The sequence below is a fragment of the Erpetoichthys calabaricus genome, chromosome 12 (assembly GCF_900747795.2).
Source record: "Erpetoichthys calabaricus chromosome 12, fErpCal1.3, whole genome shotgun sequence".
Classification (NCBI taxonomy): Eukaryota; Metazoa; Chordata; class Cladistia; order Polypteriformes; family Polypteridae; genus Erpetoichthys; species Erpetoichthys calabaricus.
The window spans coordinates 98,618,450-98,640,518 of record NC_041405.2 but is presented as its reverse complement, the minus strand read 5'-3'; the positions used below and the strand labels follow the sequence as shown (position 1 = coordinate 98,640,518).

The 22,069-nt window shown below is 36.7% G+C and overlaps 1 protein-coding gene across 1 annotated transcript in view; it reads left to right on the top strand.

The window, feature by feature from the left end:
* The window catches only part of pcdh19 (protocadherin 19), a 131,413-nt gene extending 111,005 nt beyond the window's left edge, over nt 1-20,408 (top strand). Inside the window, 1 exon segment of the mRNA XM_028815926.2 lies at nt 17,203-20,408. Coding sequence (XP_028671759.1) covers nt 17,203-17,771 — 569 coding nt within the window. The 3' untranslated portion in view covers nt 17,772-20,408.
* The last annotated feature ends 1,661 nt before the right edge of the window (nt 20,409-22,069 follow it).

The following is a 22,069-nucleotide window of genomic DNA, read 5'->3' as shown; positions in this document are numbered from 1 at the left end:
TCCATTTTGGCAGTGATCTCATCAGACCTGCCTCTACTGTAAAAAATCTTGGTGTCATTTTTGATTCCTCCCTCACTTATTCCACCCACATAAATCACATTAAGAAACTTTCTTACTTTCACCTCCGTAACATATCCCGTGTTCGCTCCTTCCTCTCCTTCTCTAATGCTGAGAAACTTGTCCATGCTTTTATCACATCCCGCATCGATTATTGTAATTCCCTACTGGCAGGTGCCCCTTCTAATCTTATATCACAGCTCCAGCTTATTCAAAACTCAGCTGCAAGAGTCCTTACTCGAACCAGCAGCAGCGAGCACATCACACCCATCCTGCTCCGTCTTCACTGGCTCCCTGTGTCCTACAGAATCGAATATAAATTCCTACTAATAACCTACAAAGCTTTAAATAACCTCGCACCAAACTACATCAGTGACCTCCTCCATCACTATGTGCCTGCCCGCCCACTAAGGTCCTCTGATTCTGGCAATCTTGTTGTGCCCCTCACTAATCTACACTCCATGGGTGACAGGGCCTTCAGCTGTATAGCGCCCAGACTCTGGAATGACCTACCAAAATTAATCAGGTCAGCTGACTCCATGAATTCCTTTAAAAAACAACTCAAAACTCATCTGTTCAGGAAGGCTTTTAGCTCTATTTGACTTTATTACCTTTCTCTCAGTTTACATCTCTGTCAAGATGCCAATGTAACCTGTATGTGTGTGCTAGACCATCAATTATGTTGTCTGTTTTTTTTTTTTTTCAGAATTTACTGTCTTAATCTTCTTTATTTATTTATCTGGTTTGTACAATGCTATATACTGTATATTCTGCCGTTCTTTATTATATTCTGTAAGTGCCTTGAGCATGGGAAAGGCGCTATATAAATAAAATGTATTATTATTATTATTATTACACAAGTTGACAAGTCTTTAGTAAACCCTTTAATTTTAGATCTCTTTTCAGTCATGTGACCGATGTAGAATAGGTAGGAAACTTTTCTTGATAAACATGTGACTACAAATGGGTTGCTGTCCCTGATATACTAACATCAGCAAATCTAGCTCATGTCTCATGCTAAATGACTTCAATATGTAATCTTACTCAATAGCCCTCTGAATTGCATCTTTCTATATAATACGCTATCGTGGCTGTCCGTTTGTCTTTCCAGGGTTTTAAATCACCTGTAGCTTGCAAACCGTTTCATTTGTTGACCTGAAATTTGGTACACATATGCTACGTGACCTCTGCTATCTTCTTGCGGGGTGATGATTGACCTTCAAGGTTATTCCTCCTTTTATTTTTACTTTATTGTAGAATCAACTCTCGGCAGCGGCCATGCAGTGCATCCATACGGGCGCCGTTCTCATCCCTACCACCTTTGCCATCACTTCTCCTACCTCTTCATATCTTAAATCATTCTTGAGGCAGACTGAAGACTTAAGTGCCAGCTTAAGTGAAAAATTAAGGAAAACGTACTAAGTAATTGCAACATAAACACTGACTTAATCAGTTTTAATGCGAAAAGATGCCGACGAACGAAGAGAAGAAGCCGGCTGCTAGGGTGGAGAAAAGAAGAGCTGCTCAGGAAGCAGCAAGTGCATGAAATGAATGCTAAACGTATAGAGAAAGGATGAAAACTACGAATGCTCAAGTCCCGTGTATTTACTGCACGTTGTCGTGTAGCGCACGGTTAATCGTATATAATAATCAGGTAGAGTCTGCCTATTTGCATTAAAAAGCATTGTGTTCACAAATGTAAGAAGGGTTAGGGGTATCTAATAAAGGTATATAATGTTGCGTGTGTCTGGAAAAGAAAAGATAAAGTTAAATCCCACATTAAAAACTAAAAGGATTTCAGGGACATCTTTTTGTAGTTTTTCAGTGTGGAATTTTCATTCATTTTTTTTGTTTTCTTTTAAAAATTATGAAGGAATACTCAGCAGGTAAGAGGCTGCCAAACAGGGGCACAAAGATATTGGTGCAGGGCTGTCATAAGCCCCAGAAAAACCTTTGTGTGAGTAGACAGAATTACACTTACAGTAGTTTCCAGGGGTCCCTGAGCTCCTAGCATGCTGGAGGCATATTACCTATTTTTGCTCAGAGCAAATTCTCTCCACCCTGCCCCTACACCACTTCTCTCTATTCTTGATGCCTTCTGTGTGTCTCTTTTGGGGCAAACAGCATACATAAAAAAGCACAGTGACAAAGTGCAGCCCCTGCATTCTCACACTAGCATGCGCTCTCCTACTGTCAGAATAACTATCCTTGTCCACAGCAAATTAATTCTACCATGCAACATTTTGGGGGTGCCCTGATGGTAGCTGCTTTTAAACCAGACACCTCCTTTGCAATATTAATACTCTACCAAGAAAAAAGAAAAACACATGAATGTGGGGAAATTATACAAATTCCACGCAGAGGTAGACTGGGCTGGGACTTGAACCTATGTTTCTGGGGGTATGACGCAGCACCAATAAAGACCAGGCTACGATTCTAACCCATATTCTATATACTATTTGCTTTGGATGATTGTACTGTATGAAGATAACCTGATCCTTTGTAGCTCTCAGAAATGTCAGAATTTTGTTTGTAAGGACAGTCTGATCATTACCTTGCAATACACAGTACAGTAAGTGCATCTGTGTGAAAGTGCATTTTTACATTGGTTGCTTGCATTTGCTGAGACCGTCTGAGATCTCATTTTCGATAGGAACCTATTAAAAGAAGCTGTTATTACTGAAGAGCTACAAAAACCACTGTGCTGATAAATTCTTTCTACTGAAAAAGAGAGAATGGAGGTTATGGTGGATTCTTGCAAAAACTCAGAACCTGAAAACTACAACATGATATTATGAAGCAGGAGTAAATATCTACAGTATGTGTGCATGCTTTTGTGTGTGTGTGTGTGTGTGTGTGTGTGTGTGTGCATTGTGTACACATGTGTGTCTTTGAAGCTAGCCTTTTGTTGCCAAGGTGACACAACTGACATATAGTTCTGAATAGACTTTTCAATATGTGGGCTTCTCTGTATTCCCTGGGTTTGGTAATTACAGAGTAAATTTGAGTTACTTATTGTGGTGATCTGTTGGATTGTTCCCTATTGTAAGAGCAGGCTTTATTTTGCTGGTGGTAAACTAAAATCATTAGAACAACACAAGTGGTTCAAAGAAAAAAATTAGATGGGAAAAGATGTGGGGCAGGGGGCAGCTTTATGTTCTGTTCAGTATTGGAAAAGTGGAATTTAGTTATTTTTAAGGTTTGTTCTTTTTATTATGTAAACATTTCCTCTAAGCATGTGTTAGCCACATATTGGTACTTTTAAATACTTATGTTGAAAATATGTTTTTAATTTTTTAAAAAAGCACAAGAACAAAATAATAAAATAGCATTCATTATGAAAATATTATGTCTCTCAATGATCTTCTGCAATTAAGCAAAGTAAATTGCAATGTAAAGGGTGCTAATTTGAAATCTCCACACTGAGAAGTGACAACAAGTGCTGTATGTGTGGGCATTTAGAAAGTGTGAATATGTGTGATATGGTCTGGTCCAAAGAAGGTTAAATTTTGAGTGATATTTAAAGTGAAGCATTCTTCCCAAAGGCTTGCGAAAAAAAAAATACAGAGAACAGCCTTTCATAAAACATTAACAGAGATTGTTAGATACAAGGCGAGTAACCTAAGCAGTTATGATATGTTTCTTTGAGTTCCTGACTGCTGTCCTCTGCATAACAACCTCTTTAAATGCTATGTGACATGTGAGTGTAAAAATGTCCCTGCTGCTTTAGTCCTGAACCCATGTTCAGTACTCAGGGGATAGGGATTAAGGCACACACCACATTCTGGTTGGCATTATACTCCAATCCTTTACACAGATGTACAATGGTTACAGGTAAATTGCATAGTGTGTATCATAGGGTAATATAGAATAACGCAAGGTGGCTGTAAGGTGTTTTGCAAAGTACAAACTTATTTATTAGTTTTCCTGATCACACTGTTAACAATCTGTGTCCCTCAAAATAAAAGTCACAGATATCTCTTCGATAGGATTGGCAAAGAGTATGTTTATTTATTTTAATAATATCTGAAAAGAGAAACAAACAGAAAACTTGAGAGCAAAGACAACCCTCATATGTTCAGGCTTTGAAAATGTTGATACTTAATGGTATTAATGCTTTTGATTTTTAGTCTAGTGGTCTAGGGATCTGCACTGGCAATCGGAAGGTTGCCGGTTCGAATCCCATAAATGCCAAAAGGGACTCTGCTCTGTTGGGCCCTTAACCTGCAATTGCTGAGTGCTTTGAGTAGTGAGAAAAGCGCTATATAAATGCAAAGAATTATTATTATTATTATTAGTCACTGTAAAAAATCCCATTGTCTTAGAAGAATATACCTCATATGTTATAATGAATGTATCCCATTTTGGAAGGTATCATAAACAATGCTATTACAGAACACTTTTCATGAACACTATAACACATTGTGTGAGTGTGTCAGCTTGTGCCAATACTGTACTTTTAACTTTAACTGCTTAGTCAATACACCACACTGTCTTCGTATCCGTAGTATGCTGACATTGCTGTACATTTAAACAGCCTCCAACTACGTAAGTGCATCTAATGGTGTAGCACTGCTAGTTTTAATCCACAGAACCCCCATGTATCCGCTCTTTATCTTTCCAGTTCATTCCTTAATCAGCTGTCAAATGCTATTCTTAGTTGAATATCTTGGTTAATTACATATACTCATGTAGAACTGGAATGTTTTCTAACTGTAAAAGGGTTGTTAAGGAAAAAAAATGAATGCACCCTTCTGTGCTCAAGTACATGTTATTATCCTGCATCTTTTGCAGATTTCCAAGAAACAAATAAATTACTGTAGGATAGGCCAAGGGCGTGAGTTAAGTCAAATCAGTCAATGAATTTGTATGCATGGAGGAACTGATTAAGACATCTGGTGGAATGGCAGCCTATAGTCAAAGCGGTCCCTAAGTGCCCTTTAGCACTTTCTGCTTGCATTTACAAGGTTACCCGTTCTGGGGATTTTGACCAGAGGCAGCGCTAAGTAGCTTCCAGTTTTCAGATAGGGACAGTACCACCAGAATTTGAAGGCTTTCTAGCCTGGCTCACTTGTGGCTTACATGATCATTACAACAGCTAAGAGCCTTTTTCGAGTGGCTTCTCTGAAGACATAATATTTAAAAGTGAGAGTCTGGTAACCTGGGTATGAGAGCACTTCAATAAATGTTTATTGTGAAAGACCCCCGTGACCCTGTAGTTAGGATATAGCGGGTTGGATAATGGATGGATGGATGGATAGATGGACACAGTATATAAGTCAACAAGAATTAAAATGTTCAGATATTCTAGAATATATACCATTAAGACAATCCTTGCTTTTATAACAGGGAAGACAGCATCTGTTATTGTTAGAATTGCATATTGTTGCGCTCAGCAGCCTGAAGGAATGTGCATCCCACTTCTCACACCATTTTACGCCAAGCCAGCTTTGCCATTAGCCTACGCTGAGGATCATCTTTCAGCCTGGCAAACTGGACACACAAATAAACAAACCATTTGAGTTAAAGAAGATCATCTGTAGCAAAAGCAGTTACCATCTCAAACACAAACCTTTTTTCATAGAATTCTTCAGCACAGTTGTTTCTTAAGAGTGCTAAAATTACTTTTTCATCTTTGACAAAACTTGTGTATCTTAAGACATAATGTAGCAACAAGAAACAGAGCTGATTTGCACCCTAAAAATACATAAATATGCAGCTACTTCTGATATGTTTGTGAAATGGGAATTTGACAGTCAGCATCTGTAGCTTGTGCTTTGAAATTTGTTTGCTTGATTGAATTCAGCATCTTTGACTGTTTCAAGATTTAATGCAAGGCTGCTGAAGACAGTGATTAATGCTACTTTTCATTTATACGGACTGCTGTCACTCTGAGAGATAGGGCGAGCTGAGAAGTACAAAGTACTATATTTTTCTCATTGTAGATGTTGGGAAAAAATAATAGATTTGGATTCTGTCAGTAGAGAAATCAAGTAACATCGCATAGATCTTGTAGTAAGTTAATTGCTGCTATGGCTGAAAAGTGGGACAAAGGCGCTTCTTTACAACCATTTTATCTGTCCTCTCTTCCTACTATACAAACATTATTATTTTCTTCAAGAGTTATTATATCCAAATAAAAAAGACACTTTTAAGATGTTAAAAAAGTAGCACAGAAGACATGGAATTAGATGTTTTTGTGAGTGCGCACACACACACACACCCTGCACTGCAAGATGGAATACTGTATGTGGCCCACCCACTCAGCATAGTGTTTAATTAATGATTTGTTTCATCACTGTCGCACTCCCCGGAATGCAGCTAGGATGTCAGCTCATACTTAAAACAATAAGATTATTTCTAAATGGAACAATTTATAAACCCTTTATGTTTCATGATACCTTCATCTATATAATATATTTACATATAAATGTATTTGTGTCTGTTCTCTTTTATATTTAGTGGGCATACTTGTAAACCTTTTTTTACTTGTATATGTATGTATGTTGGTGTGGGAGACATGTTCTGCAGTACATAAACAGCATATTGATTGCTTCTCCTCTGCAGACTTCTTTATGTGTTGCAGTGTAAATTTTACAGTCTTGGGAAGGAATTGCTCCTATATTGTAGTATTTGTTCATCTGTATTAGACAAATCTTATAATATGGACATTTTAGCATAAGCACAACTGTTTCCTGCATGACCCCGAATACAGGTCTTGTGTTTTTCCTGCTCATTTTATTTATCACATTTTTTTTTCACTAAACATGCGGCAAGAAATTCTAGCATCGAGTATTTAACTGATACAGTGCTTTATTGAATCTGGTTTTCTTCTATCTTAGTTAAATAAAATAATGCACAGCAAAGGTGTGGGAATATAGATAAGAAAAAAAGAGCAATATCAAATGTAATCTTACAAAGAAAAATATTTTCTGAGAAGCTATTTTTTATTTTTAGCAATTCTTGCTCATCTTTCTTGGTCTTAATTTAGGTCATTGTTCATCCTTTTTATTTTCTAAATTTAAGGCGTTTTATCAGATTTTTTTCAGTACCTTTCTTGAGAAAGGATTAAATGAGGTGCTTGCAGTTTCTTGAAAATGATAACATTCATTACATTCTGGTCACCTAATGGGAGTAAATGAGCAGGGTAATCTTTATTTTCAGACTGGCTTGTTGTATTATGACTTCATGTATGAAATTTTACAAGCATATTTTGAGATTGGTATACCAGGAAGTTTAATCTTTTTTATGTTATTGTTCAGTGAATATACTGGTACTGTCGGCAATGATATAAAAAGGAAGCGTGTGCTGTAATTATAATTTTACACAATTTTAATTTTATCACAGTAGACATGTTTAAAAGGCCAATGGTCTAAATATTTTTCATGTTAAAGTAATATTTTTTAAAATAGATAGTAGGCAGCCCCAAAACATGTCAAGGACCCTTCCCAATACAAAAAAAAATGACATTCAAGATCATAATCATGCTATGAAAAAAATGTATTGTTTATGTAATTTACTTTTTTATGTTAGTGCTAAATATTTCATATTGTCTTACAGTTTTAGTGAAGATATTATTAGGCAATTTCCAATCATACAGCCTTCCTTATTGATCAAGTTCACTTCAAGATCAATCAGCAAGCACAAGCAGGGAATTCAACATGCTGCACACACATTGTCAGGGTTTTTAATGCTTAATGATATTTTAAGTACCCATCCATCCAATGGTTTTCATACCAGTTTAATCTAATTGAGCTTACCCTGGTGGTACTGAGCACAATGCAGGAACAAACTCTGAAGAGACCAATTGTCTCTTTCATGGGGCTTCCCACACTTAACCACATATGGCCAATTTCGGGTCACCAGTCTTCTTAATATGCATCTTTGAGATGTATCTACAAGAAAAGCCTCATGAGGAGAATGTGGAAACTGCACACAGACGCTGCTTGGGATGAGATTCAAAACCAGGCCATTGGAGCTGTCAGGCAGCACTGCTAAACTCTGCTCCCCTGTGTCGCCCTATGCATAATAATCATTTTATTATTATTTTGCTTATTTGTCATGTTTTATACACTTTATTGTTATGCACAACATGGTTCCAATATAACAGAAAAGTGATGCGACTGTCATTTGTGTGACACATGAGTGACACCACATTGGCTTTTTTTGAGGATATATAGGCTGCAGTTCCCATACAAATGTGCTTAATTTAACCTTCCCTGTTAGCTACAGATTTTGTGACATTCTGTTAAATAATCAACTTTAACAGAATGTCCTAATTGATCACAATATTTTATTTTATAATGGAATAGCAGTCCAAAGTGAAACACTATGTCAATTTAAAGATTCTTTAAAACAGTATTTCTTGGAATATTCAGATGTTTCTAGACTAAACCCACAAAAAAAAATAAGAAACACATTCAGACTCCACATTGACTGAAATACATGAATTAAATATCTAACTGCAAATTTAATAGGCAAAAATAAACAACAACAAACTCTGATCTTTTCACCATAAACATCAACCCAAGGCAGGAACAGACTGTTTAATCAGTAGTAGTCCATTTAAAACATTGCATGGAGGAAGAATATGGATGGGTTGCAGTATATAAATCCCTTATTAAAACTACAAATGGACTTTTACAGATAAAGTATTTACAAAGAGATCAAGCCATGGTCTATTAAACAGTGAAAAATGTCACTATTTGGCTTTTCCTCAATAAGTGAATGTTTGAGACACACACACACACCATTGTGAAGTCTACAGGCCCTGATTGTGGTTGCCCTTTTATGATGTGAGGTGCATTTTCCTAGAAGAAGAAGTAAAGGCAACACATAGAATGTAATTCTGTGATCACATTCATTCTGTGGTGAAGCTCATACTGTATAGCATGATGGCTGTGAAATCTCATGGGATGACAATACCACATTCCACACTGAATGAGTGGTCATTAAGTGGTTTTGAATGATAATAGCTTCATACACAGAGTGGAGATGGTCAATAAATGGGTTGAAAGGCATGACAACAATGTAAAGTATATACCAGTGCTGTCTCAGACATCAGATCTTAACCTCACTTAACACCTGGCTTTGTTACTACTGACATCATAACATGAACAAATAATGGAATTTCTTTTATAGGAATAGTGTTGTGCGCTTTCAAAACAGCTTGAGACTCTTACAGAATCTACAGCAAGTTATATTAGTATCGTGCTAGTGGTTCTCAGTGGCTGTATTATATCCCATTACATACTTTAGGTATTTCCATTATCTTGACAGCCATGTATTGCATATGTGCTTGCCCATAGAAATATGACACAGTCCTTAGTCTGATCATCAAAGGAGCCTTCTAAGCTTCAAAATAAACATGCTTTCAGTTCTGTATTGTTTAGGAGAGCCACGTTAAAGATAAGAACAGAAAGAGACGGAGACAGAGAGAGGTATGGTATATAGCTGAGATTGACAAAGAAGAATTTTGCCACATTGTGAGGAAAAATAGACTGAGGCAGTTCAAAAGGCAAAGAGGTACAGTGAGATGAAGATGTGGGGTTAAGGGCAAGAAGGTAGCCTCAGAAAATAAAAGTGGTGCCATATCAAATGAGACAAATGTCTCAACTTTATTAATACTCACTGCATATACATATACTGGTATATGACAGGAGAAAGGGTTATTTGGACTTTGGACTGCTATTTCTATGAGCATTGCATAGAATAATAGCAAGTTGAATGAATGATCTGGATGTCCTGCGGGTTGTTTATCAGAAATAACCATACAGTATATTGATATTACTATAGCAATGAAGCGAGTCACAGATTTTAGTGCTGTCGCCCCTAAGCTTCAGCAGTTTGAATTCATTTCTGTGTTTATATGGGTTGTGTACATTGAGTCAGATTAGACCAATTGTGAATGAGGGTGGGTCTGCTTGAGTACAAATATATTCATATTTGACTCATGAAACAGATCTTACGCTGACAAGGTAAGCTCCCGTGGCCTGTAGCACTTTATTAGGAAAAGCACATTAACAACAGAGGCAGTGACAATTTTGTATTAAAAAATGAGGGAAAACAGTTAACTGACTCATGAACAAACTAGTACTTTCTTGTTATGTACAGAAATAATTATTTAATCAGTTTCAAAATTAAGGATCTCTAAATTGTTTGACTTTTATACAGGGATCTCTCCCTTCATTGGACATATGGATGTTTATCTAAATGTACATTAGGAATACAATGAATAAGAACAATTTTTTCCTACTTGTCACTATGATTTCTTGAGTATTCTTTTAACAAAATGTGTCTTTATATGTGTATGTTTTATTTTTGAATATCTCAATGTGATGGTAAGATGAAAAGTTGTTTTCATTGCTGACAAAACAATTGCTGATGGATTAGAGTGTGATGGCAGCCTTACCTCTGCCAGCAAAACACAAGAAATAAATAGTCATAAAAAACAGTCTGTTGTACAGAGTAATAAATATTATTCAACTAAGCAGATTGATATCACAAAAAAAATGAACGTACAATTAATATGTGACAAATTGGATTATGAGCAGTATGGTGGTACAGTGGTTTGCTCTGCTGCCTCACAGAGCCGGCATCCTGGGTTAGAAACCTTAACCCACATCACAAAGATTGTGCGGGTTAGGTTAATTGATAATACCTTACATGGCAACTTCAGTTGTAGAATATTGGTGATTCCAAATTCACTCTTCCAGATTGGCTGTTTGTAAATATGGTGGGTCAGTCCCTGCCTAGAACTGATTCTTGCCATGAGACCAGTGCTGCTGGTGAAGATTCTGAACCCTGGCCCCGCGATTGTGAACTAAGATCATTTGAAAATCTTTTGTAATATTAAAATTGGATATTTAAGAATGCGCTTAATATGGCATGATGGTTGATTAGTGGTGCTGCCTTATAGTTCAAGTACCCTGAGTTCAGGTTTATCTGGGTGGAGATTTTAGATTCTCCCTGTATCTGCATGTGCTTTTGCTCTGGGTGCTCTGGTTTTCTTCACATATCCCTAAAGACAAATGTATGTGATTAATTGGAAATTGGCTCTTTGTGGAAGTGTGCATAATTTGAGTCCTAAAATGAACTGTTGCTGCTTCTTTCTATGGGCCTCACAGCTTTGCATAACCCTGAATTATATTATGCAAGTTTATGAACGCTATGTCACATTACAGAGAATGTCAGTGACTGGGCAAGGACCTTAACTATTTTTTAGAAACTTAAACTAGAGCTTCTGCAGTTCCAGGTGGAAACAAACCAGCTGAGGTTTTGGGGCATCTACTAATAATGTCGCCATTTGTCTGCAGTAGAATAGGTGGATGGCAGGGGTGTATGATGGTAAACCAGGCACATACCACTGGGAGGAACTACAAAGGTGGAACTTTGAAAAATAAATAATGGGTGTTAAGGAGGCTACATGAAGGGAAGATATGAAGAAATTGGGGTTTGTTATTCTAAGGCAAGCTATTAATAAAATAAGAAAAACTCAATTTTAAGACACTACCTCAATTCTTATTGTGTATGCATTTTTCTTAATTGGCATTCAGCTCTGTCAGCTTTGAGACAGCAGGATTCAGTTGCAAGTTTGATCATTATCTGCATCAATTTTTTATGTTCTGTCACTCTGTATTTGTAGGTTTTCCCTGGGTACTCTGCTTTCCACCTACTTCCCAAAGACAAACATGTTAGTTATTTATGATTCCAAAGCTGAGGTTTGTGTGTGTAAAAGGGATGTGTGTTTGCACCCTGCAGTAGACTAGGGTCCCATCTGGGGTTGGTTCCTTCCTTATTCCCTCCTCCGGATAACAGTAAGATAAAGATGTTCATAAAAACATATCAATATACTGGTTTGTGAGTTTTATTTAACTTAATTATTCAGACATTCAAGGAAGATGATGAAATTCTGCAAATTCTAAATGTTACAGGTGACTGAGAGTTACAGAACTTCATCATCTAAATAAACTGTACCTCTACTGTTTGGCCAGTGTTAGCGGATGGCTTGTTATACTATTATCCAAAACGGTAATGGTGGTGAACTCCAAAGACCAGTCTGCCTGTATGATGTAGTTTTTTTTCTCTTTTTCTTTTTTTAAAGTCAGGTTAGAAACTATTTGTATTTTTTGTTCTCATTAGGAATATGACAAATCATTGAATCAGCAGCAGGAGACCAAAATGTTTAACAAGAACAACAAAACCAACACAGCTGGAAAAAGCTAATCTGAGTGAAATAAAATAGAATTTATCCCAGGTTCTTTCTTTTGCAAAAAAAAGGTAGTTTTATGAAAAAAGTAGTTTAATTTATGATAATTACATACTACATAACTGAAACATGAATAGAAATTGTGTAGGTTGGACGCTTTAGAAAAAAAAGAAAATATAAGGGATGGAAAACAATCAGTTTTGCTTATAGGTTCTTTCATGCTACTTACTATAAAAAATGGGCCTTAAGAACTAAAAATGAGGAATGTAGGAGTGAGCACTCAATGATAGGAATGCACCCAAGTTTGATATGTTAAAAGTCAGCTTTAGAGCATTTAAGCTCTTATGCTTTTTATTTGGCTAAAAGCAATTGACATTTGCTCTTCAAATGGAGTTGTTAGTTTATAAGAGATGTAGCAGTTCCCTTTGATACTGAATTTCATAGAATGTGGAATTAAGAAACATTTAATGGTCTTGCAACAGCTTAGTTCCAGAGTTACAAGAGAAGTGTGTCAGAAAAGGCAATTCCCTAGTATAATATCACTGGGATGATTCAAACAGTACACTACATGCATGGCTACTAATGTTTGCTCATGAAAGACCACAATGGATGCAGTGGGTGCAGGTTTCCACTGTAAATAATCACATAATTTCTGGATCTTATTGAGTTTTTTGTTTAAGTTGATTTCTTTTTCTCAGTTTCTTATCTCATTTCGGATGCCCAATGTCCTCATGTTTTAGGACCATTTAGCTATGTCCTAAAATGGATGAGTAATTCTCAAGCCTTCACTTTTTTCTCTTCATTTTCCTTCTAAATATATTATGAAACCAGACAGACCACGATGAATACACACAGGTATAAATGGAAACAAGTTAGAAGAACAGCTGATTCCTTTGTCATTTGCATCTTATTAGTAACTAGCTGTCCCCCGCGGCTCCTCCCACATAGTAGTGAAACAGGGCAAGCTTTAAAAATCAATAAAAAAAATTTTAAAATATCCTTCTGGACAAGCGGAGGATAGGGACGCTCCAATGTCAAACATTGCCACTGTATCTGATCATGTTCAGCTCTGATGGGAGAGCGTCACCTGTGTGAAGAGAAAAGCATGTGGCCGTGATATCTCTGGTAATCAGCAGCTACCCTCTAAAACACACGTAGCTCTGATCTCTCTCTCTCAAAAACGTCAAACATTACTCCTTAACAATCTATAGATGATAACGTCTGTTGAACAAACAGGTATCGTTAGCTAAGCGGAGGCAAGGTACTTTCCAACATGTGGCCAGAGGTAGACCGACTCGAACGGAGGCTGGTACATGCGTAAGAAGGGTCCCCAGCCCCCAGCCACTCTCTCGGATTCGCTCAAATAAACCAGTACCTCAAGCGAACTATGATACTTAGCATGATGAGAGAAGTTGCAAAATCAACCGGAATGTTCAAACAATTATAGAAAACACCCAATGTAAATCCGTTAAGTAGTTCTCTCGTGAAAAGCAGACAGACAGACGTTGGATTTTATATACAGTATATAGATACAGAACCTTTAAAAACAGTAAGTGTAGCTGTTTAAGACAAAAATAAGCAATTAAAGATGGAAAACCTTAACAAGCAATTCATCTAAAATGAAGTAGAAAAATATTGCTTCAGCAATAAGTGCTTCATCAGCAATAACTGACTTCTCATTAAGCAATTGGGTTGGACCAAAAACCTGGAGCCACCAATCCTGGGATTGCCTATGATGTCATTCAGAATCTTCAGTCTGGTCTTAAAAATTGGGAAGCAAGAATTACAGTAAAACAACAATTTCAATAAACTTTGCCATTCACGCTGTCATTATGGAACTGGTCACAGGAAAAAGCTGCACCCATTGTAGCTCTCTGTGGAGTGAGTCATGGACTGAGCTGAGTAGGCAGATTTATAATTAGGGCATGTGGCAGGTACAAAATCTCATAAAACAGTTCATATAAATAAGCTCTGCTCACCATGGTTGAAATTAAATTGCTTGTTCAAGATTCTAATATTAATACTTTCTTAAAGATTTACTTGTCTGAAGTCACTGATCTGGTTAATTCACTCGATCTAAAGCTGATTCTCTTGCTTTTATTCCACATTTCATTGTGTTTCTTCCTTTCATCTTCCTTTAATCCCCTTCTTATCACTGAATGCTGCTTGGTCTGCACATCCCTACTTCAGTGTCAACATTCTAGCCAGGTGTCTGCTTCTTTAAAGTTAAATATCCTATTCTCTTTCATTTCTCTCTTTCACCTCTCAAATACCCGTTTATTTCCAAAGCAGTGACATTTAAAGTACTTCTCTTGGCTCAGAAGCAGCACTTCATATCCCTAAATTTGTCCTGTCCAATCATTTAGCTGTCAAAACCTGGCTGAAATTAGATAAAAAGAACATGTAGATATTAATCATCTGCTCAGCTAACTGAAGAATGTGAATTAAAATGGACTCACAGTTACATTTTACAGCCTTTGCACTCAAGAGTCAGTAGTAAGGGAAATGGGAAATACAACTCCCAGTGTGCCCCTGGCTTCCAGCTTGATGCTGCGTTTTCTATTTTTGGAAGTACATTAGCCTTAAAGATGCTGTTAGTTGGTAAAAATAAATCAAGACAATGAAAGCAGAGTGTACAAAAATATGCAATCAGTTAAATTTAAAATTACTCAATAAACTGCAGTAAAAAAACTGTCTTCTTTATAGACAGGCACCCTATATTTTTAAGCTCTGGACATTTTTTGCCCTTTTTAAGAGTGGATATTGAGATAATGTAAGTTTTGATTTTGATAGTCCCTTTCTCAAAGAACACTATTCGGTTAATAGTACAGCTTTCAGAATAACTTGCTTTATAACAGTTAAAGTACAATCAAATTAAGCAACTTGTTCAGTATCATCCAGTCATTAGTAGTGGGAGAGGAACATTGAAATCTGTGGTTTCAGTCACCATGGAAATACTAACAAAAAAACAATGGGACAGAAATGGCACTGATATTATGAAACATTAATTTTGAAAAACAACTACTACAAAACCATATTTAGAATTTTATTTTATTTTTCTCTTTAATAAGCTGCTTTATGAAAGCCATTAAAAGTCTTACTACCTGCCTCCAATTTTAATCCAATGGTCTTTGACAATGACTGAAGTTGATAATGTATTAAAGTAATACAGCTTAAAGCTAGGTTTATTATGGCTTTTAATTATTCCCAAATAATATCTTTTCCACTTTTCAGTGGCAGCTAATGGTTGAATTTATATTATCATCGAAGAGCAGACACACCAATGTTGAACCAATGCTGCCGTATAGCAGGTGGAATGTTAGTTCTGGTGGAATCTTTCATTGTGATATTTAAGGCTGAAAAACAAAATCTATATCTAACCAACATTAACAGAATGTCAATACTGGCCAAACACTGAGTAGCAGTTTTAATGCTTCAAGCGATAAATTAAATCAAGCCTTAAAAAACTCCCAAAATTGGGTTTAAGAGGCATATCACTGTTTTAACAGAAGTCCTCCTCTCCAAAGAAATTAAAATATTTGAGTGCCTTCTATTAAACCCCACCTTACAGCAAATTAAACATCTGAGACAGAAATAGTCCCCAAATAAAGACTGTTTTCAACTATGGTAAATATTGTTTTAGCCTTTTATATTGTTTACTTCTTGGTGAAGAAAAGGGTAAATTGTGAATAAATGGCAGAAGGAGAGCTGATTCCAATGTAAAAGATATGTTAAATACAAATCCTGCCTCAACTGATAAGACAAATAATTCAATGAAACAATATAAATGACTTTGGACTTTGGAAGGATTAAAATTATTACCAAGTTGCACTGCATCCTCTCTGTCATTGAACACTTTAAGCCAACAAATTATTCAATGGAAGTGTGTCAGGAAACATGGCTACAGCACCTTTGTATGCCTTCACAATGTGACTTCTCTGTTATCATTAGCCAAGTCTAATGGTATTAGAAACAGAGGTACATTTTATTATATTTGATGCATTACATGATATTGATCCACAATAGGACAGTCTTATGCTTAATTAATTAATTGGTTTAATTTTTTGTATAAATGTATGTTTATATGTCTCATTTAGAGAACTACATTTCGTGCTTCTAAGTAAATATTTTATTGGCAACTTGGGAACTTACCCAAACATTGTGTTGATGTTACTTAGATGCTTTTTCAATTCTGTTTACTTTTAAACATTCACACACACACACACACACACACACACACATATATATATACAGTTAGGAGACCTGGGTTCACTTCCCAGGTCCTCCCTGCTTGGAGTTTGCATGTTCTCCCCGTGTCTGCGTGGGTTTCCTCCGGGCGCTCCGGTTTCCTCCCACAGTCCAAAGACATGCAGGTTAGGTGGATTGGCGATTCTAAATTGGCCCTCGTGTGTGCTTGGTGTTTGTGTATGTCCTGCGGTGGGTTGGCACCCTGCCCGGGATTGGTTCCTGCCTTGTGCCCTGTGTTGGCTGGGTTTGGCTCCAGCAGACCCCCGTGACCCTGTGTTCGGATTCAGCGGGTTGGAAAATGGATGGATGGATATTATATTTATACTTTTTTCAAAAAAAGGTACAGTAGCACCACTTACTTTCATATGATATCTTTTTATTTTGTTTTCTCACTTTTGCTGTCTCTCTTCCTTCCTCTTTTGATATCTTCCAGACAAAAGGAATTAATAGTAAACTAAGTACATTGTACTGCCTTAGGTTTTTCACATTAAAAAAAAACAATTATACATATAAGCACACCTATTCCAATGCTAACTGTGTGGGTGTGGAGTGTGATTTGAATGCTTTACTTAATTTTTTTCATCCACATTTGGTTATCTTAAATGCCTTAATTTTTACTATTTTTAATGATCTGCAAGTTATCTGAAGCTGTTTTCACTTTAAAATAAATTGTGTATTTCTTTTTACAGATTCAAGTGAAGGTTTTCACTGCAGAGAGGAATGCCGGATTCTTGGACATTCAGACCGGTGCTGGATGCCTCGTGTACCGATACCAGCCCGGGCTAAATCACCAGAGCATGGACGCAACATTATTGCCCTGTCCATAGAGGCACCCACAATGGATGTCCCTCCATATGAAGAGTGTGGTACAAAAAGAACTTTTGCCACTTTTGGCAAGGACGGTCCAGAGCCAGGGCAGGATATTGAGAGGAGTGAAGTGAAAGTAAAAAGGACAGTGGACCTACCCATCTGCAGCCCTAAGATCAGTGGGGCTATTCGGGAAGCTGGAAATGGGCGAGAGGCTGTAAGCCCTCTTACTTCCCCTGTGCACTTAAAGAGCCCACTCTGCTCTAAACCTCCAGCCTCCTACAACACTCTGCACAGCCGTGACGTTGAAAGGATTGTCAATCACAGTTTTCTGCGGCAGCCCGAAGGAAAGGACAGTGAACCGGCAGTCAGGGAGATTAATCAGCTGCTTCACGACAGCAGAGACAAAGACTCACCTGGCGGAAAAAGGCTAAAGGACATTGTTCTTTAAAGAGGAGGAGATGTTGGGTATTGAAATGTGGAAAATGCCTGAAAAGTGCAAAAAACCTGACAACACATCGGCAGTGGGCACAAGAATGAAATCGTTACATTTCTTTTTTTTGTTTCAAAGGATGGAGTTGTCCCACGGGAATGGCCTTGGCATCAGGAGCAAGAGCACATGTGGGTTTGTGTTCCAGCTGTTTTTTGTTCACTGTACGAGGAGAGGAAACTGCAGTGTTGCTGTTTACTACGTAACATGCCAAATCAAAACACCCACCAACCCCTTTTTTGCTTTGTTTCCCTGGAAATGAGGACCTATCCAAATATCATTTCAGAGCTCCTGTGATAAAAGACACAAACAGAGCCGCGTGTTTTCTTTTAATTTGACAATAAAATACCGAAGCTGGTATATCATTTTTTTTTCTCTTTTTCAAAGCAGCATTTTGCATTGTTCATTTGTTCCCCTCTTCACTGTTGAAACACTCAAAGCATAACATATTTGTGAATCACCTTTTATTTTATGTTTCTTGGCTAGAGTGGCTACTTGCTTTTTTAATAGAAATACGAAAAAATTCAACAAAACAAAACAAAAAAAAAAAAAAACTAAAGCCTTCACGTCCGCCATTTGTTCTCTTTTTATTCTTTCAAACAAAATCACATTGTATAATAAGAGAGGTGCTCTTTGTGTTTTTCTTGATCTATTTGAGCTTTCCTCATGGCCATAAGGCTGTGGGTGATCTTTATTTTTTATATTTCTGAAGATAATTGAACACTGATAGCCATCCGTGAGCACCTTCAGCCTAAAAAAACAAACAACAAATGGACTGGTTGCATTCCTACAAGAAAAAAAAAGGATTAATTTCTTTGAGTCTGTCAAGTCTTTTTCTGGGGAGAAAGGATGTAGCAAGAAATGTTTGTCTCTGTTTAGTAAAAATGAAGAGGTGCACAATATTTAAGATGCCTAATATCTGGAGTGTGAGGCTTTTCGCTTTGAAAGAGGTCATTATTCACTACACACTTTGCTGTATGTAAGCTCTGTATAGGTTTTATTTTTTTTTTTATACTGTATCAAGTTTGTATGTGACAATCCCTTTACTGTTTCCTTGCAAAGAATAAAAGAAGGGTGTTCAGCTGAAGCAACTTAAAGTTTTGTTACACAAACACGTGAAAAAAAGAAAAAGAAATAAAGTGATAAAAACTATATGCCAAAATATATTTTATAAAATAATTTAAAATGTATTATGAGAAATTTAATGCTGTATAGTTATTTTATTAGTAAGTTATACTTGAATTAACAGATTTTTTTTTCTTTTAATTTGCAAATCAAAAATGGACTCTTGTTTACTATGTTACCCCCAGGCAACTATTGAATTGCAGTCTACCTTGTTGTTAAAAAGTTTCTTATTGGTCAGTTCTTGTGCCATCAAGTTTCTGTGAGCTGTGTGGGCTAATACAGTGTAGGGAGAGTTCAATGCCTTGTATGTCTAATTTAAAAATAAATAAACAGCCATTCGCCCAAATGTAAGGACAAAAAAAACACACACTATGGGTACATATGGAAATGTTTAATCTTAATATTTAAGTTTAAAAAGGTGTAAAACTAGCTTTGTGAGCTGGGATAGTGGTTCTATAAATTTCACGGTTGGTCTGATGCTGTGCATTTCAGCCAGAGTTCAAGTCATGTACCTTTTAGGGTCATCCTTCTGTTAGGGGGGCAATTCCAGACTCTTTCCTGTAATGGGAGAAAGTTGGATGCACCACTAAGAGTGTGGAATGCCAAGCTGGAAATTATACCATTTTCACACATAACGTGCTTTTACTGAACTCTTTATTGGACATCCCTTCTCAGAAACACTGAAGAGCTTTTGCTTTCTGCAGTCATGTAAAAGTCCATTGGCATTCAATCAATGTTATTACTAAAATGCAGTGGATGTCTGTTATTTGAGCTCGTCTGCATAGCTGTTCAATATAAACTGTGACGACGATTATCAGAAATTACTAGCAGAATGTAAAGTGCCATTCTTGAACAGGCACTTCATTCAGACTACCGTAGATGTTACCACATACACTGCTTTAAAATTAGCTTTGAAGCTTTTACACCAAAATGTATTTGTGTAGTGTGGGATCTCCACATTTTGGAGAGCTTCAGTGAAGCTTTGCTATGAAAAAAGTAAGGGTATGATTCCAGTTCAGATGCACGTCAAGGAATGAGTGAAGAAGAGTGTGAAAATGGTATTACATATCCCTCATTCCCATTTAATCAGAATACTCTGCAGACCTGGGACAGGGTTGTTCCAGTGTTACCTCTCACAACAGATTATGACCAACAGTGAGAGGCATCAATAAATCTTTTAAAATTTTCAAACTGGAAAAAATAAATAATAATTTGGAGGATTAAGATGCATTGTGAATATGTTTTATATTTTGTTAGATATGAAAAACAGTCAGTAGAAAAAGATGGACTTTCTCTTGCTTTGCAGTTCAGACCCCATTGGAAAACAAGACATTTTAACCATAAAGAATTAGATAAAAACAGGTTTGTAGCTAAATGTTTACAGGTTTCGCCAACAGCTTGTGGCAACATGAAAATCAGAATAATCACTGAATGTATACAGCAACTTATTATTAAACTATTAAATGTTCTCCATTAAGTAGTATTGTGGTGTATTTTCCTTCCCTGATTACATGATTCTGAAAATGACAATATGCAGCATAAATTTGCTAACATGGAATTTCCTGGTCTTTACAATACTGCAAAACAGACATCCTAGACATGGGCGGTGAAGACAAGAAGTAAATGAAGCGGGAAATGGGTAGGTGGTGCTTCAAGATCAAAATGGTTGGGTTATTAAGGAACAGTGACACACAGAGTTGGGCAGGAGCCAACAAGCAGAAGAACTGAAATGCAGATCAGCTTGAGATAGAAGGGCTGGATAGTGGGTCATGCCACACTGCTTTTTAAAGATATGATTGGGGTACCAGGCTGGCATCAGAAAACTTGAATTAGAAAAGTTCAGAACAGATACAACATAAAATACTCCTGCATTGGCAGAAAAATATATCTACAATTTTTGTTAGGTTTTTTGCAAACATCGATACATTGGTGTCAGAAGTGGTGATGGGTAATTCACATTATAAACAGACACACATTTAGGCCAGTCCCAGGTATGAATACTTCAGAACAGTCAGAAAAGCCACAAAACTTTACAGGATACCTTCTCAGTTTACTCAGGAGGAATGGTCATGATAAAGACGGGCAGAGTGCCGAGTTTGCTTTCTTTTAAGAATACTTGACAAGCTAACTATGGCCCAGCCTGATGTACCTGTTTCACTGCACATCAGATGGCAAGATTCATAATGGAGGGCTGCTTTATACCCAAGACTATATTTATAATAAGTTAGCTATGTTTTAAACTTATTTTATATTTATAGATCTTGAGCTGTTTTCCTCCCTTTGTCATAAAGGCCTTCTATTGGTTTAAAGTAATCACAACTGCTGAGCTAAGTTTTCATAATTTAATCTTTAAAGGCCATTATTCATCAGTCAGTATGTAATAACCATCCCAAGTCCTGTGTACAGTAAGAACTACCATGAACACATCATTGTCTAATCAGTGTGATGTGTTTGACTGTACTGTGTTTTCATTACTGTGAATCATTTATTCTTGAGTCTAATGATTTAAAATTAAAATTTAAGGCAGACCCGATGGAAGATTATTGTCAATGTGTACTTGTTATTTTTAATCAAACAATTCACTATTCATAAGCATCAAGATAATGAATAAACACAAATTGAAATAAGGCTTGAGTAAAATTTTTGCATTTCGAAACTTCAGACTAAATGCTTTAGCAAGTGAGTAATAACTAGCAGCGTGGGCCTGACTGCAACAAATGAATTGCACTATTTAAGTGTTGTACTAAAGAATTACCATAGGTGGTGGACACTTAACAGAATTGCAACTTAGAATTGCCTTAGATACCTTGTGAGGTTGGTGTGGTAGTAACAAGAAATGAAGTAAAAGCAGTGAGTAAATGTGAATTGTGTAGCATTCAAAGTGATGATTCAAGCATTCGGTGTGAATAGAAAATGGAATTGAACGTTGGAAATAATGAACAAATGACAAGTGTAGTTGCTGTTTTGGGGAAATGAAATGCAAAGGAGGCAACATGTGATAACCGAGTGATTGTTACAAGTTTGTTTTTCTTTCTGGCAAGGGCACAGAATTGGCATATGTGCATAATTTGTCAAAAGTGACCAACATATAACTTATGGTTAGACTGTTTTTGGTGTACCTTTATTTTAAAAGA